At 64.6% G+C, this 16,361-nt stretch overlaps 6 protein-coding genes across 6 annotated transcripts in view; 5 read left to right on the top strand and 1 right to left on the bottom strand.

The window, feature by feature from the left end:
• Nucleotides 1–75: 75 nt before the first annotated feature.
• Nucleotides 76–639, top strand: MNEG_4127 (hypothetical protein; the record flags this gene model as incomplete). Its single annotated transcript, XM_014047402.1, has 1 exon — nucleotides 76–639. The coding sequence occupies one exon, from the start codon at nucleotides 76–78 to the stop codon at nucleotides 637–639; it is 564 nt and encodes a 187-aa protein (XP_013902856.1).
• Nucleotides 640–1,717: 1,078 nt separating this feature from the next.
• On the top strand, nucleotides 1,718–4,160 carry MNEG_4126 (hypothetical protein; the record flags this gene model as incomplete). Its single annotated transcript, XM_014047401.1, has 7 exons — nucleotides 1,718–1,725; nucleotides 2,319–2,463; nucleotides 2,639–2,788; nucleotides 3,002–3,112; nucleotides 3,343–3,459; nucleotides 3,705–3,850; nucleotides 4,064–4,160. 7 exons carry the CDS (start codon nucleotides 1,718–1,720, stop codon nucleotides 4,158–4,160), a joined length of 774 nt encoding a protein of 257 aa, XP_013902855.1.
• A 415-nt stretch (nucleotides 4,161–4,575) lies between these two features.
• MNEG_4125 (Transmembrane protein) lies at nucleotides 4,576–8,217 on the bottom strand (the record flags this gene model as incomplete). The annotated part of the gene is made up of 8 exons (XM_014047400.1): nucleotides 4,576–5,521; nucleotides 5,803–6,284; nucleotides 6,498–6,654; nucleotides 6,844–6,980; nucleotides 7,166–7,307; nucleotides 7,638–7,673; nucleotides 7,803–7,909; nucleotides 8,170–8,217. The coding sequence occupies 8 exons, from the start codon at nucleotides 8,215–8,217 to the stop codon at nucleotides 4,576–4,578; spliced, it is 2,055 nt and encodes a 684-aa protein (XP_013902854.1).
• A 566-nt stretch (nucleotides 8,218–8,783) lies between these two features.
• MNEG_4124 (hypothetical protein) lies at nucleotides 8,784–12,106 on the top strand (the record flags this gene model as incomplete). Its single annotated transcript, XM_014047399.1, has 9 exons — nucleotides 8,784–8,885; nucleotides 9,052–9,122; nucleotides 9,298–9,403; nucleotides 9,717–9,866; nucleotides 10,168–10,215; nucleotides 10,432–10,737; nucleotides 10,991–11,488; nucleotides 11,634–11,807; nucleotides 12,035–12,106. The coding sequence occupies 9 exons, from the start codon at nucleotides 8,784–8,786 to the stop codon at nucleotides 12,104–12,106; spliced, it is 1,527 nt and encodes a 508-aa protein (XP_013902853.1).
• Nucleotides 12,107–12,931: 825 nt separating this feature from the next.
• On the top strand, nucleotides 12,932–14,626 carry MNEG_4123 (putative membrane protein; the record flags this gene model as incomplete). Its single annotated transcript, XM_014047398.1, has 5 exons — nucleotides 12,932–12,946; nucleotides 13,207–13,308; nucleotides 13,695–13,710; nucleotides 13,896–14,198; nucleotides 14,394–14,626. The coding sequence occupies 5 exons, from the start codon at nucleotides 12,932–12,934 to the stop codon at nucleotides 14,624–14,626; spliced, it is 669 nt and encodes a 222-aa protein (XP_013902852.1).
• Nucleotides 14,627–15,392: 766 nt separating this feature from the next.
• Nucleotides 15,393–16,361, top strand: part of MNEG_4122 (hypothetical protein) — a gene marked incomplete at both ends in the record, with an annotated part of 4,682 nt that continues 3,713 nt past the window's right edge. Inside the window, 2 exons of the mRNA XM_014047397.1 lie at nucleotides 15,393–15,441; nucleotides 15,587–15,733. Of these exons, the coding sequence (XP_013902851.1) occupies nucleotides 15,393–15,441; nucleotides 15,587–15,733 (196 nt within the window). The remainder of the gene's footprint in view (nucleotides 15,442–15,586; nucleotides 15,734–16,361) is intronic.

Below are 16,361 nucleotides of genomic sequence, written 5' to 3'. Positions count from 1 at the left end.
CAGCAGCAGCACCACCATGGGAGCGACCTGCTGCCGCCCTTGGACCAGAATGCGCCGGCGCCCGGCCACTACAACATGGGGCCGGCGGCCGCGCCGCCCGGGGCAGCGGCCGCGGCCGCTCACAGCGCAGCGAGCATCGCGGCGGCCGCGGCCGCGGCGGCGGTCAGCAAGGTCAGGGCAGCGCAGCAGCACCAGCAGCACCAGCACCAGCACCAGCAGTCGCTGCTGATGCAGCGCCACGAGCAGTCGGCGCTGAACGCGGCCGCGGCACCTTGGACGATGCCCGGCGCCACACCCGCGAGCGCCCCTGGCGCCGCTCCTCGCAACGGTATGCAGCCGCCGCGCGCGTCGACGCCCGTGGGCGCCGCCGCCGCGCCGCAGGCGGCGCTGCTTCAGGCGCACCTGCAGCAGCACCAGCACCAGCAGGCGGCGGCCGCGGCCGCGGCCGCGGCTGCGCAGGGCGGGCTGCTGCGCGACTGGCAGGCGGCGGCGGCGCTGCAGCAGCAGCACAGCCAGATGCAGGCGCAGGCGCAGGCTGCAGCGCAGCAGCGGGCGCGCAGCCAGAAGCGCGGGCCGGGCCCAGGGGACCTGGGGCAGCATCAGGGTTGGATGCCGCACGCGTATCAGGGCGGCTGGTGATGTCAGAGCGACGATCCCACTTCTGCAGGGCTCGTCCTCTCTGAGGGCTCATGTAGCTGCGGCTGCAGCGGCGGCGTGGGGGCCGACTCGTTTTGGGAGGTGCAGCGAGGCTTGGCAGGCTCCGCCTGCGCGGCAGGCCCATCGATGCTCATGGCATGGCGCAGGCCGCCGAGTGTTCGTGACACGCGCCAGCAACGCATCCGCTCGATGGGGTGAGAAAAAGCAGCCTGTCCAGATGTCTCTAGCACACTGTTCCCCTCTGTCCTTGTCCCCTTTTTGTTGAGGCCGCACGCGGCGGCGCGAATTCGGGCCAATTCTCAGCACTTTCTAGCGCCGCGGCACACCATGCGGCCGCCGCGTCCTCAATCGCCGCTGCTCAAAGGAGACGCAGGAACGCCAACACACCCTGTCGGGGCACTTTGGCCCCGTCACGCCGCGCTGTGGCCAGCGGCCCAGGCACACGCGCATGTGGCACCGTTCCCTAGGCCAGGCGTGGGCCTTCAGTTGAGCTTATCCCCCGTTCTGTGCTTTGGATTTCTTATGTCGCTCGCGCAGTGATTGCCCGACGGCCTGCGCAAGCAAGGACAAATCTGATGCGGGCTGCTTTGGTGGGGGTGTATGGCCTGCGCCTGGCGACGCGCGCCGACCTTGACTTGCGCTGGCTGTCGCAGCAACAGGGCCAAAAGCTCATGGAAATACATATGTGTAATGGTGGACATCTGGGCCTTCCAGTGACGACGCTTTGCAGCTGGCAGGGGTGCTGAAGTTCTGCAACCCTGCCGTCCGAAAGCATTGAGTTGACCATCAGTCAACCTGCCATGCCAGAGGCCTGCACTAACTCGGATGAAAGCCCGATAATCCACATACCATACTTAAACAGCTTTTCGCCCTCTTCGTCTTGACATCACGCCGGACGTGGCCCACCTGCTAAGATTACCCTGATCAGTCGTCAAACCGTGCGTTCGCGAGGTCAACAACATGCATGAACAATGCGTTGATCCTCTCGAGACACCTGCCAAAGCATCAGATGGGCCAACGCATGGCGGTACGCCGCTCTGGCCAGAGTTCCAAGTGCATCATGGGCAGGTCAGCGGTGTGCTGGAGCGTGATGAGGTGCATCGAGATCCGCAGCCTCCGGCGCAAACCCAGCAGCAGCAGCAGCAGCAGCAGCAGCAGCAGCAGCAGCAGCAGCAGCAGCAGCAGCAACAGCAGCAGCAGCAGATTAAGCAGCAGAGTAGGCATCAGAGTAAGCAGCAGGAGCAGCATCAAAAGCAGGAGCAGCGGGAGTCAAAGCAGCATCGTGCAGGAAGGACAGGTGACGCCGGCGAACAAGCCATCAGAGCATCTGCAAAGAAGCCGAGCGCAGCCAGCTCAGGAAAGGCCAAGCAACCAAGCGGCAACCAGGAGAAAACCAGGTATTTCTTGATGAAGAAGTGGTTGCTTCTAAAACATGAGCTACAGAATGTCATGTCACCCTGGAAATGTAGGAATGACAGCTGCCCTGCTTGGTCTGGTGGTTCCCTGCTGCACCCGCTCGTGCAGTTGGCCGTTCCGGTGTGGACGGTCCCACTCCACACCATGCGCAACCCCCCTAAGCCTTATCACGGTCGGGATTGCCCCTCAAGCCATACACCACGTACGCCGCCATGCGGGCGACGCTGGTGCACGCCGCCATGCAGGCTGCGCAACCGCGCGGTGGAGCTCATCGCCAAGCATGCGGGGTCGTACGCGTTAGAGGCCCAGAAGACCAAGTGGGTGGTGGAGCTGGTGACGAAGGTCGTGCTGGAGGGCAAGACGGACGCGGACGACCGGGAGGCTCAGATCGTGAGCGGCGCCGTCGCAGCGCGCGCGTGCGAGCGAGCGTGCCTGGGAATGCCCCCACCCGCAGAGGCTCAGCGTACGGCACTTGCCTAGGTTTTGAAAAGGGATGATGTGTGGAACTACCATCATACATCCCTTCAGAGTTTGAGTGGGTTTTTATTGCACGGAACTCCACCAGGCCTTGCTGCAGGCAGAGGTGGCCGCTCTGCAGGAGGGCGGCCGGAGCGCTGCCGCAGCGGCCGCTGAGGAGGCCAGGCTGCTTCGGCAGCAGCTTCAGGAGGTGGAGGCGGCGCTTTATAACACAGGGTTTACGCTGCACACGCTGCAGGTGGCTGCCAGCCCCGCCTGCGGGGCTTGGTTGCGTGTGAGACTGCAGAATCAGAATTGAAGTGAAACGCAATTTATTTGGCTTTGCCGAGGTTGAACCGCCATGCAGTCGCCGAAAGGGGTGCGAACGCGGTGTCTGCAACGGAATGGGCAAGCTGCCGGCGTGCCGTGCGCGTGCAGCAGACTCAATCTATCCCGCGGTGGCCGCGCGCAGCGCGAGCATGGAGAGATGGCCCAGGCGCTCGCGGCGGCTGAGGACACGGCGCAGGCCGCGGCGCTGGAGTGTCAGCAGCTGGCGGCCGCTGTGCGCCGTGCGGATGAGCAGGTGCGCGCGCAGGCTTCCCGCGGGTGGCCCTCCTACACGGCACGACAAGAGATGAGCGTAGTGGCGGGCAGCCAGTCCCGGCAGCAGGCATGCAAGGGGTGCACCTGGGACCAACCCGGTGCTGCTGCAGAAGGCAGACTGCTTTGAGCTGGTTTTGCCAGCAGTGGCCGCACGATACACCCATGCGACAGCCGTCGCCCCCGCCGCGCCGCCGCCGGCCGCGCCCGCAGGATGCGCGCGCGCGGCGGTCGCTGGCGCACAGGGCCTTTCACCTGAAGACGGCGCTGCTGGACGCGTCGTCGCGGCTGAGGGGGGCGGGAGATGCAGACAGGAAGGAGTACAGGGAGGTGGGCTGTTCTCAAGTGGCCAAGCTGCTTCGCCTTTGGCGTTTGCGCAATCCTGGGCCTGCAACTTCCTGCGTGGCGTGTGCGTTGCCTGCGGTCTGGACGCGTGCAGCGCGCAGGGGGTGATGATACATAAAGGACGCCGCGGTGCAAATTGCAGGCACGCATCGCTGCACTGAAGGGCGACTGCATGCAGCACGCATAGGCTCTGACCGGCCTGCCTCTCCTCTTGCGTTTGCCCACTGCAGGCCGAGTGGCGCCTGCGCGAGCGCGAGCGCGCCCTGGCGTCTGACCGGGCAGCGCTGCTGGAGGCGCGCGAGGAGGGCGACGCGCGCGACGCGTTGTTGGAAAGCTTCATGCTGCGGGTGCACGCGGCAGAGGCGGAGCTCGCAAGGTGGGCGGGGCTGCCTCGCGGGCGGGGCTGGGCGCTGGGCGGGGCCGGCCTGCTGGGCGGGGCTGTGCACAGACCGCTCTGACGGGTTGCGGCAAAACGGCCGGCCTGTGCCGCCCCAGCTGCAGATCCGGATAATCAAGGCTAAGCCGAATTGAGCACTGGGCATGTGGACATCAAACAACTGCCGCACTTCCTTGCTTTCTGCAAATGCAGGGCCCGCGCCGCACTGCAGTCAGCGCAGCAGGGGCCTCAGCAGCAGGACGCGACCCGGCAACCGGCGCAGCAGCCAGCGCTGCGTCGACAGGGTTGATGGCGCCGTTGCTGTTCGCCGACACGACCCCTGCACCGCCAGGACTGTGGAGCGGATTCCCCCCCACCCGTGGAAGCCGCTCTGCTCCTCCAGCAGCAGTCAGCCCTGCCATTGTTAGAAACAATTTGTTACACAAATCCATGTGCGCACAAGGAGTCCTCGAAGGACGCTTGTATTGTGTGGGTGTTGCTGTGGACGGTAGCACCAAAGGGCGCATTTCAGCAGCAGCCATTGGACCTCCTCAGCGCCCCCTGCCATGCCAGCGCATCGAGCACAGTCAGGGGATGATGGCCGCCCAGCCCCCGCGAACCTGTCGCGGCAAGAGCGGAAGGAGGGGCGCCCAATAATGCACAAACGAAACCCTCACACCCAGTAATGCGAATGGGACACATAGCGCTCACACACGATGCTCGCATCACACTGGCACGTTGGACCAGCCCTCCTCAGCCCAGCCGGCGCCGCCGCCGCTGCCCTTGCCGCCACCGCTGCCCCTGCTGCCGCCGCTGCTCCTGCCGCCACCGCTGCCCCTCCCGCCGGCACTGCCTTTGCCGCCGCTACCGCCCCTGCCGCCGCCGCTGCCCCTGTCTGCAGCACCACTGGGGGCCCCATCTCCCCAGCCGCTGGCCGCCCAGCCGGGAGAGCCCGGCTGGTCAGCGACAGCCGCCGCCTGGGCCGCGGCGGCCGCCTCCAGAAGCCGCTGCCTGGCCGACTTGGGGCGCGGCAGGCTGATGGCCCCGCTGACACCGCCGGTGCCGTCGTCGCTGCCCGCGTTCTGCTGTTGCTGCTGCTGCTGCAAGGCGGGTGCTTGTAGCGGCCGCAGCTGCGCCCCCTCGCGCGCGGCCTCGCCTTCCACCCGCCGCTGCGGTGCAATTTGGGGCGTCGGGGCACGCAGCGTCGGGACTGGCTGCTGCTGCTGCTGCTGCTGCTGCTGCTGTTGTTGCTGGCTCGGCCGCTCCCGCTGCTGCGCTGTGGCAAGCTCAGACGCCCGTGCGTGGCCATGCCTCTCCTCATCCTCCCCCTCCGACCCGCCAGCCCCTTCGCCGCCCCCCTCCTCATCGCTCGAGCTCAGAAGCCTCATCCTCCGCCGCAGCGGCGTCGGCGCCCCGTCCGCCCGCGCCCCGCCCCTGCCGCGCCCGCCGCCGCTCGCGCCGTTGCCGCCGCCCGGCAGGCCCGCGCCGTTGTCCGGGCGGGACGCGCGGCGGGAAGACGGGCGCGTGGAGTGTGGGGAGCGGGGGGAGTCGCCGCCGCTGTCGGAGGACTCCCCGTCAGAGCCTGAAGCGACCATGGTGCCCAGGTGTCCGCCACCCTCCTCCTCTGAATCCATGGCGTCAGAGTCCGAGTCCAGGAGGATTGCCATGTCCCTGAGAGGATGTTTTGATGGTGTGTGGCCGGCGGGCAAGAGGTTTTGAGGGGTGCGCAGGGATATGCACGGGTAGCAAGGGTAGGCGAGGCTGGTGGAGTGTCTGTGTGTGTGTGTGTGTGTGTGTGTGTGTGTGTGTGTGAGTGTGTGTCTCAAGGTGCGATCCACAGCTCAAATATCAGTATCATTGCTGTGATGCGCCAGTTTCCCACGGCCGCGCAGGCCTTGTCACCCTTGCTCCCCTGACGTTCGCCCCCACCACTCGGCCCCGAAGCCCCCCACCTGTTGCGCTCCATCGCCCGCGCCGCCTTGGACGCGCTCGGCGCCGGCGTCTTGCTGCGCCGCCCCGCCGCCAGCCCGCCGGCCGCCTCAAGCACGTTGTCCAGCCCCGCCAGCCCCGTCTTGGCCATGTTCTTCACCAAGCTCGACTTGGGCGCGTCCGTGCCCTTCTGGCCCCTGAACTTCTTGCGCTTCACGTGGTCGGCGGGGCCGCCGTCGCTGTACAGGACGTAGTCGGAATACGAGGGGGCAAACACGTGCACGACGTCCTTTACGACGTCCGAGACGCTGGCCGCGTGCGCAAACGCGTCGAGGCGGAAGCCGGCCGTCGAGCCGCCGATAGAGTACTGCTTGTAGGGGAAGGCGTAGATCATTGCGGTGCCCGCGAGCAGCATCTCCACGCAGATCATGAAGTTCTGGAGGGCCTTGCCGTCCTCGGGGTCGCGGATCTCGCCCATGCTGTTGACCGCGGAGATCACGATGCCCTGGGGCAAAAAACACGTTTGAATGGTCCACTGGCGGCGGTCAGCTATGACCAGCAATCAGCTATGAGGATCTGTGGCGCGAACCTTGGCCGCAAGATCGGGTACTAATAGCGCATCCCTGGCGGCAGCAAAATCCTGCCTAGCTGCCCTGCCTTGACCGCGGTTTTCGTGAGTCGCCCCACCCCGTCCCGCAGCCCCTTCCAGGCCGCTGACCTGCCAGAACGTGAGGAACACCACCGTCTTGACGAGAATAAACTTGAGGAGCGGGTTGAACGGCGCCAGCAGCTCGCTTGCGCCGATCCAGAACAGCATGAGGCCGTACAGTGCAAACGTGTAGCACACGTTGTACATGATGGATATGTAGAAATACCTGTGCCGCGTCGGGCAGGGGCGGGGTGGGTGGGGCGCAGACAAAAGTGGACGTCAGCATGAGCTTGAGTTGAGGCATGGGTGTGCTCTGCAGGTGTTTGACCGCGGGTGGTCAGGATGGTTTCGGGCACCGTCCACCCCTGAAGCATGCGGCACGAGCAGGCGTACCCGATTGTCAATGGCAGCGCACCCGTTCTTGGGGCTCATGTCGCCGTCGGTGTAGGCGTTTGCGGCGTACAGTATCAGCGTGAGCGCCGCCATGATGGGCTTCATCAGCACAAACTGCAGCGTGCCCTGCTTGCAGCGCCGCAGGAAGAAGCCGTCCACCTGCGAGCATGGAAGGGATCAAAACGCGCCCAGCAAATGGCCACTAGCGGTTCCCTCGATTTGAAGCAACCGCCTCATGGCTCCTTGTCGCTGTTGAGTGGCCTGCCCACAACCACCAAGTGCTCGGGGGAGGCATCAACCGCCGCGAAAAGTGCATCGCCCCGACCGCACGCCGTGCGCCGCACCTGCATTGCCGGCAAGCAGCATGTGAGGTGTGACCATGAGGGGTGCACCACCTTGCCCTCCGCCTTGACCACCACAGCCCCTGGGCCGCCCACATACGCCAGCAGCAGGCTGGTGAAGTTGTAGATGATCCACGCCTCATAGCTGCAACAAGGTGGTGATTCATACAGGAATTCAGGAGGGGGGAGTGGAGGAACTCTGTGTAATACAGAATCTGCCCGCGCTTTTGCAGCACGGATGGTGCAGGCCACCAGCGTCAAGCCCACAGTCAGGCGGCTGCTCGCAATGATGCAGCCCGAGGCTGGCCGGCTCGCAGCCCCCCTGCAGCCAACGCTGAGTGAGGTTTGCCTGCTCCAGCACGAAGCCACCACTGACGTATGAGGGCGGGGCCACTTCGCTGCCCTCATGTGCATCCGGGCAAGGAGAGCCCTCAGGCATCAGCACCACCGCCCCGAGAGCCCGATTACGCCGCACCTGCCGTCCGCCTTGCTGCCCGATATTGCTCGCCGCCTGTACAGCCGCAACTGCCTTCTCTATGCCCAACATCCGGCTTGGCATGCGCTGCTGCACCCAGAGATGGCAGCGGATACAATGTCCCGCAAGCTGCACGCCACACATGCGTGCACGTGCGGTACACACCAGTCGCGGATGGTGTCAAAGTATATGGCCGCGTCGCGGTACTTGAGGGAGAACCAGGACCCGATGGCGTAGACTGGTACCATGAAGATCAGGCGGATGATGTACCTCTGTGGCAGTGGGTGAAGCGCGGGGGCCGCGGCGCGGCTCGCATCGTCGCACGTGCAGGCGCTGCCATTTGAGGTGCCGCTGCCGGCCGGCGTCGTCGCCCGCAGGATTGTGCGGTCAATTGGCGCGGGCGGGTGCCTGGCTTACCTCAGATGATGGGTGGACTGTGTGTGCTGCCTGCCATACAATGCTGTTTTATCCCTTGACTGGGTCTGCGCGCAAGCGAGCGCTTCGCTGGCGCGCATGCAATGCGCATCCGCACCTGAAACACGGGCTCCGTGTAGTTTCTGAGGTGGCACAAAATCTGCATGATACCGTTTAGGACATCAACACACTGCACCACGGCCTTCAGACGGCCCTGAGCGCGCGTTTTGCCGAGCACGCCAACCTGGAAAATGGAGATACCGATCGCCCCCAGCGTGCACACGCCTGCCAGGGACAAGCTTGCCGGATCATTCAGCAGAGCTTCTGCGTCCCTCATCGCGCTGGAGCTCAACGAGCAGGGCGGACCGGCCCGCAGGCAGTTTTGCTGCTGCGTTTCTTCAATATGTACCTCACGCCGTGCGATAAAAACCCGCTGAATTTCAGGTCAAACGTGCTGGGTTTCCTGCGCGACCAGCATACTGCTGAAAGCCATCGGTGCTGCCTTTCGAGTGACTGCGTCGGCACCGGCACAATTGAAAGGGAAGAGAACACGAGGAAGGACATGGGTATCCATATAGTGTCATGTGTTGCCTATGTTAGATTTACATACAGTGCACGCTGCCTAGGCGTTCCAATTTCTACGCGACACCTCGCCCCCACCGTGGCGAGGCACCCTTGTCGCCGGCATCGGCAAATCAACAGGCAGCCGATAATAGAGCAGCTGGCAGCAACATGAGGCCGCGGACACGAGCTGCCCCAAGCATTCCACCGGGCATCGATGCACTGCACCAGTGCTATGGAAGGAGGTTCAGCCACACGTTCTACAAAAACATGGTGCGGATTGCTGTGGTTGTGCTTTGATTGCTTCGATCCAGCGGTGGGCGCAGCGCCGGCCAGACGGAACGTGCGCTGCTGCTTCCAACTAGCTGAGTACTCTGACCGCGGGCGCGCACACATGCGCTGGCGCCGCCACCTTCGTCGCGAACCTCCCCTGGCGTAGGCGCTGGTGCTCACGTTCTTCACATATGCGCTATTTCACGCGACAAGGAAGCCGCCGAGCGTTGTGAAAAGGTGCGGGAAGCAGGCTCGTTGCTGCGAACCGCTCACCCCGGTCTGCCGGCCTGCCGTAGCAGCGCTTCACCCAGATTAGCACTGCACCCAGAGCATGGCAGCAGGTGTAGGAGCCTGTAGCTTGTTTCAAACCCTCCGCTCTGCCGCATGTGCTTTCCTTCCTCGTGCCGAGCAGCGTCTTGAAAGGGGACAAGATCACAGCCGCCAACAAAGCGCTGCTGTCGGACGCCGAAGTGGCCAGCAGCCTCGGCTGGGCGCCGTTCAACGGGCCAAACGGATCGGTGCGTGCAGCAGCTGGGCCCCGCACGATGGCAGCGGGCAGAAGGTTGTTTGACCGCTCCTGGCAGCTGCAGCGACGGCGGCTGTCGACCCGCCCAGCTGCTCAGCCGCGGCGAGGGAGCACGCGCCGTTGGAGGGCGACACACGACGCTGTCCGGGGCAAACGACCCCCTCTAATAGGGAAGCCGCGTGCAGCCTGCACCCACTCATCAGCCGGCGCGGTGGTTGGGCAGTGGCGTCAGCTGTGCCCAGGCCCTGAGACGGGCGCCCCACATCCACGTCCACCGCCGCTGCCGCCCACCGCACCCCGCGCAGTCGCTGCTGGGCCAGGTGGATTTGTCGTTCCTGGCGGCCTACGCTCTGGGCATGTTTGTGGCGGGCCACATCGGGGACCGAACCGACCTGCGCCTGTTCCTCAGCGGCGGCATGGTGCTCAGCGGCTTGCTGACCACGCTCTTCGGCATGGTGCGGCGCGGCGAGGGGGCCGGGGTATGCGATGGCGAGGAGCACATGCAGGCAGCAAGACAGACGTGCCGAGACGGCATGGGCGGGGGAACGACCGGAGCAGTGGGCAGGGGTTGCTGGGACCGATCAGCACTGTGCAGTGGCGCAGGCGCTCGTGGCTCGCAGCCCTGGAGCCGACAGCCTGCAGCCGGTCTGGGAGCGGGTCCGCGCAGACACAAGCGCGCTGCACATTTCCAGCGGCTTCGAAGCGCCGACTGAAGCAAGTTGTGTTTCACCCTTTCACCCCCCCTTCCCCCCAAAGGGATACTTCTGGGACATCCACGAGATGAGCTACTTTGCAACAGTCATGGTGAGCCCTCAGAGGCCCGGCGCCTTTGTCGCCTGTTCCCAGGTCATCGGGGCAGCGCCGCCAGGCAGCAGGCACCACCTGCCAGGCGGCAGGTCCAGTCAGATCCTCAGGAGCCCGCAGCCCGCCAGGCGGCCCTGCAGGGCGTCCCTCCCGCACATCTGCACCCTTCTTTATCCGCTGCGATGGCCTGCCCCGCCCCGCCCTCTCGGCGTCCAGGTGTTTGCGGGCGCGTTCCAGTCCACGGGGTGGCCGAGCGTCGTGTCCATTATGGCAAACTGGTACGGCAAGGGCAAGCGCGGCCTCGTCATGGGCATATGGAACGCTCACACCTCGGTCGGCAACATCGCCGGCACGGTCGTCGCCGCGGCCTGCCTGCAGTACGGCTGGGGCTACAGCTTCGCCGTGCCGGGCGTCGCCATCAGCGTGCTGGGGGTGCTGGTGTACCTGCTCCTGGTGGTGTCGCCGGCTGATGTGGGGCTGGCGGCGGCGGGGTCCTACGAAGCCGTAAAGTCGACGGACGAGGTGCGCCCACGTCCCAGATGCGGCTTGTCCTTGGGGGAGGATGGTCCTTGCAGAGGGAGGGGGGTTCTGGTGTTGAGGGGCCCTGTTGATGCAGGCGAATCACGAGACTAGTGGAAAGCTTCGCATGCGTCCACGGGCGCTGGCGGCCCCCCTGCTTGCTGCGAGGCCGACCCTGCGATGCTCTCTTGCCAGACCGTTGAATCCTCCGTTGGCCCACCCTCGATCTCGGCCCGTGATCTGACCGTGACCGCAGCCGCAGCCGGACGATTTCGAGGAGCACCCCAAGGCGGGCGCCGCCGCAGAGTCTGAGAGCGTCACCCTCTGGGAGGCCTGGGCCATCCCCGGCGTCGCGTCGTTCGCGCTCTGCCTCTTCTTCTCGAAGCTCATCGCGTACACATTCCTTTACTGGCTGCCGTTCTACATCAAGTCAACCCCCATCCAGGGCCGCATGCTGTCGGCCAAGCAGGCGGGCGACCTGTCCACCTTGTTCGACGTCGGCGGCGTCGCGGGCGGCATCCTGGCCGGCCACCTGTCGGACAAGACCGGGGCCAGCGCGCTGGTGGCGACGGGGTTCACGGCCGTGTGCGTGCCGGCGCTGTGGCTGTACCGCGCGTACGGCCACCTCAGCCTGGCGGCCAATGTCGGGCTGATGATGGCGTGCGGGTTCCTGGTCAATGGGCCGTACGCGCTCATAACGACGGCGGTCAGCGCCGACCTCGGGACGCATGAGAGCCTGAACGGGAACGCAAAGGTGCGGCGGCCGGGCGCGTTGCGGCCTGGCGGGGATGCGCATGACGCTGGGGCGAGCTGCGCGGTCCGGGCTTTTGCAGCTCCCCACCATGCGCGACTGAGGCGGCACCTTTTCTCCTCAACTCATCACGTCCTGTCGTGACCAGGCCCTGGCCACGGTAACCGCAATCATTGACGGGATGGGCTCGATCGGCGCGGCCATCGGCCCCCTGCTCACGGGCATCATCGCCGAGGCGGGCGGCTTTGATGGCGTCTTCATGATGCTGTATCTTTCGGCCATTGCAGCGGGGGCCCTGCTCATTCGGTTGTGCGCCAAGGAGGTGCGCATAGTGGAGCCCACAACTGTCGTTCTGTCGTCCTTTGCATTGGTTTAGGCGTGATTGCACGGCCAAGAGAGATAGCCATGTGTGTTGGCGGCGAAAGCGGCTCAGTGAACACAGTTCATCAATTTGCCGGCGCGTTTGTTGCCAACGGTCCAACCCGCATGCGCGGCGTATTGACCTCGCTTCTGCGCACCTCCCCTCTCCCACTCTCACTTGATCTGCAGCTCCAAGTGCTCCGGGGCCTGAAGGGCCACATGCGGACGCCTTCCGGCGTGCAATTGGCATCCAAGGCTTGACCGGCGCCCAGCATTACTGCATCGCATCAACGACGGCGTCCTGGTTCGTGCTGGGCGCACATATTTTCGTGACCCCTCCTGCCCTCTTTTTGCCCCCTATGGAACGAAGCGTCGTCTATCTTGCACAGCTAATTTCAAACAAACAGCTGGCTGGTTTACCCAATTATTTAGGCAGGCAGCATTACATGCATACAACCAATGATCGCGCTCTTTTTACTCGTTTCATAGTCGCTCGCTCCATAGTTCTTGATGCGTGTAACGCGCTGCAATCGCAGAGCACCATGCCGAGGCAGGGGACAGCTACGAGCGGCAGGATTTGACCCACGCGTCAGTGTTGACCGACCCCAGGTCGGGCACTGCCTGACTGGCAATACCGCGAAATGGCGTGACCATAGTTGGAGGGGAGGAACAGCCGTGGCCAGCGTGGAATCCAGGCAACACCGCCCATTTGTCGGCACCGGCAACCGCACACCTAACTCCCTTCCCTTCCAGGGCACCAGATCACCCCTGCACCATCCCACACGGCAACGTGCAATTCGTCTCTTTGTCTAATTATTTGCTGCGATGGCTTGTTGATGCGCTGCGTGGAAAGCAGGCAAGGCCAGGGGCGCGGCATTCAGCCAAGGTCCACCTCGTCTTTGGCCTAGGAGCGCTCATAGCGGCTCTATGACAGCCGTTATGAATCCAGATGTCACTGGTCATCCCGTAGACAACGATGAGGAGCGAACAAAGGCACAGCTGTGGCGCGATGCTCGAACAAGTATCGCTTGGGGGCTTCTGGTGCTGGTCTTGAGCGCTGCTGCGCTGGGCGTGTTCGTGATGAACATGCCAAAGCTGCAGGTGGGGATGCTGGGGTCGTCTCGATCGCAAGACCTGGCACAGCGACACACATGCAGCAGCGCAGCGGCCCGCACATCCGCACAGCATGTCCTGTCGCCTCCGGCTCGTGCGCGCGATGCTGTGACCAAAGCTTGGAACCCGATGGTACGCTGGCAGCTGATGCAGCGCCTAGCATCCTACATATGCATGCATGAGGCGCCCCAGGCGCCTCGCTGACCTCGTCGCCCGCCCCGTCACCGCGCCGTGTCATTTCTCACCAGCCCGGCGAATTCGATGCCGTCGTTCATAATTTCCCGCCTCGGAGCCTGGAGTCGGTCATTAAGCTGCGCAACACGCTGCTGGGCTACTGCGACACGTACCCGGTGCGCACGGCAGCCGCAGCGCAACACAGGAGGCACTCAGGGGGGGGGGGTGGGGCGGGCTCGGTCTGCATCTGGGGCGTTGCCTGGCAGGTTGCAGCCACCGGCCCGTGTCGTCCTGCTGAGTTGAGAATAGCAGGGGCTGCGCAGCGCCTAAAGTTTTCCTGCCACAGTGTCCAAGTTGCCTGCAGGGGAGGGGCCGCTTTGACGTTTGATTGGTGCAGCACCTGGGAAACCTGCTGTGGCTCAGCTACGATGCATGCGCACACTCGCACATTGCGTTCCAGAGCGCATTCGCCCTGAAAACACGCTTCTTTCCAAACGGGATTGTTGGCCTCCCGCAGAAAACTTGTGCGGTGGGAATTCTCATGACTTATGTCATCATGCAGGCGTTTGCCATCCCAGGTGAGCGCAGGCGGCGCGCAAATCACATGCGATACATGTGTACCCTATGAGCTTCCTAGGTTGCCGCAGCAACCGGTCCCGCCTCCATTTCACAGATCATGGACCTGTGCTGCCCCCTTCAGCGTGTCGGCGCAACATCCCGCCGCCCCTCTCTGCAAACAACCCCCACTCCTGCACCCAACAAGGCACCGTCTCGCTGTCCCTGCTCTCCGGCGCGCTCTACGGCACCTCCCGCGGCGTCGCGCTCGTCGCCGTGATCAGCACTCTCGGCTCCACGGCCTGCTACTGCCTATCCTGGTGTTTTGGGCGCCCTGTCGCGCTGGCGATCTGGCGGGACAGGCTGCGGCACTTTGCAGACGAGGTGCGGGCGCGGGACGACGACCTCCTTGCGTACATCATATTCCTGAGGGTCACGCCGATCCTGCCCAACACCTTCATCAACGTCGCCTCCCCCATTGTGGGCGTGCCGCTACTGCCCTTCTTCTTCGGTGGGTTTCGCCCCGTTTGGAGGGAGAGAGGTGACGCGCGAGCATGCCTTTGGGGGGGCGTGCGTTGTGCCCACCTGCTGCGCCGACCCCCTGCACCTGCCATGCGGCCGCTGAGCGCGTGCATGGGCTGCTGAGCTCCTGCTTTGCTGAATCCTTACGCGGCTCCCTACCTCGACCTCTTGTTTCACACAAAAGGCACGCTCATCGGCTGCCTGCCCAACAATTTCATGGCGGCGCATGCCGGTGACCACTTGTCCGACCTCCATTCTCTGGCGGACCTCTACAACCCCCGCATCATTGCCCTGGGCCTGCTGGTGGGCTGCGTCGCTCTCGTGCCGGTGTACTGGAAGCACCGGCACGAGCGGCGGGGTGCGGCGGCGAAGCGCGCGGCGGCGACGGCGGCGGAGAAGGCCGGGAAAGCGAGCTAGGGGCAGGCGGGCGCGGCGACTGTTGGGTGCGGCGGGCGGGTGGGATGGGCAACGTGGCGGAATTGCCCATGGTGCCTGCTCGCCTGCTATGCTTGGTGGAGACCCTTTGCAGGAATCTGCATTGATTTGCTGCGATTGGAAGCACAGCGTGCGCACTGGCATCCCTGCACGCTGCAGATGCGCTGCAGGGCAGTGTGCCCGCAGCACACCCTTTTTGTTCAGTGAACGACAACAGCTGACAACATTTAGTTTCAGGCAACGCGTTTCCTTTGTGGTTTTCGATAGCTGCGTCCTTTCCACGCTCTCGCGGAGTAATAGTGGTCGTCAGCACAGTCCAAACCGCTTTGAAGGAAGCACAGCGTTGCTCTGCGAGTGCTGGTTGGAAACATGAATCCGCTGGACCGGGCTGGAAGGTGAACAGCGAGGCCGACCGGTGCTGTGCGCAAGTGCGCATGCTGCGGCAGCTTGCGCAGAGCAATCACATGCAGGTGAGGGCGACCGGGCGCAGCCTGGTGGCCTTGCAACACCAACACCACCCTCTTGGATATGTTCAGTGCGCGAGCGGTAGGGCGGGGCGGCTTTTGGGCTGTAAGTGCCGGTTTTCGCAGTGCAATGCGGACGCGGCGGGCGTGGCGTGACTGGGGCCTTGATGCACGATACCTCCCTCTGGCTTTTCGCATACCTGCAGCGGCGCGACCCGTGAGTGTGCACAAGCTGTCGGCATCGCATTTGGGGCTTTCACCAGCCGACGCGTGCGCCCGCATCAATGGAGCAACTCGATGGGAGCGGCAACAGTGGGGGCGGCCTGCTGGCGGGTGAGCGAGCGCCCGCTGCCATGCGGGCCCCCCAATTCAAACAAGTGCCTAGAAATAAGTTTGTACAGTGAGCCGTGCATGCTCTCTCAATCGTGGCAGTGTATGCGCCGAGCACCGCCCATGGCTCTCACGCTTGCGCATGCAGCGCTGCACGCGTCAATGGAGCGGGCGCGCGTCGTGCTGCGCGTCCTGCGCGCGCTGGGCAAGCAGCCAGAGGCGCGCAACAGCATCGACGTGAGCGTGGTGGCCGCGGAGACAGAGGCATACTCCGCCTTTGCGCGCGGCGGGCCAGGTGGGTGCAGATGCGCGCCCAGCTGCAGCGCCTGCGATCGTGCCTCCCATTGGCTTCATGGCAGCCGCACTGAGCACGCCCCAGCACGCCCAGCAGCCGTGCCAGTGGGGCGCGTCGCTGTTGGGGCACTGATGGCCATAGCGCGGGTGGCCTTTGAGGGCTCCTCCAGGCGCTTGCCCTGTGTTGCTTGTGCAGCTTTGCACGGGCCAGGCCCTCCGCAGCGCCACCCCGAAACCGCATCGCTATCCCCATGCACCTGCCCAAATCCATTCGTCGCATCCAGGCCTGCACAGGGACCTGTGCCACGTCGCGCGTTCCCTAAGGCTGGAGAAAGGGGAGGCGGTCGCGGTTGCACAGGCACTCGGAGGGGCGGCGTTGGCCATCGTGAGCGGGCGCGGCCGTGGCACGCGAAAGAGCGGCACGCGGACGAGCACAGGAGGCAGCTGCCGCAGCCCTTGTATGTGACAGAAGTGGTGCGTTCATGTCGTTTCACCGTGCTGCAAGCAGGTTAGATGACCTGGACCATCCCTCTCACCCTCTACCTTGCATCCCGCATCTCGAAACCCACACATCAGGTGCTGCAGGGGCGGGTGGAGATTCGAACGCGCAATAGGGCAGTGTTTGACGC

The sequence above is a fragment of the Monoraphidium neglectum genome, assembly GCF_000611645.1.
Source record: "Monoraphidium neglectum strain SAG 48.87 unplaced genomic scaffold scaffold00555, whole genome shotgun sequence".
Taxonomy (NCBI): Eukaryota; Viridiplantae; Chlorophyta; class Chlorophyceae; order Sphaeropleales; family Selenastraceae; genus Monoraphidium; species Monoraphidium neglectum.
This window is presented reverse-complemented; position numbering and strand designations above follow the sequence as displayed.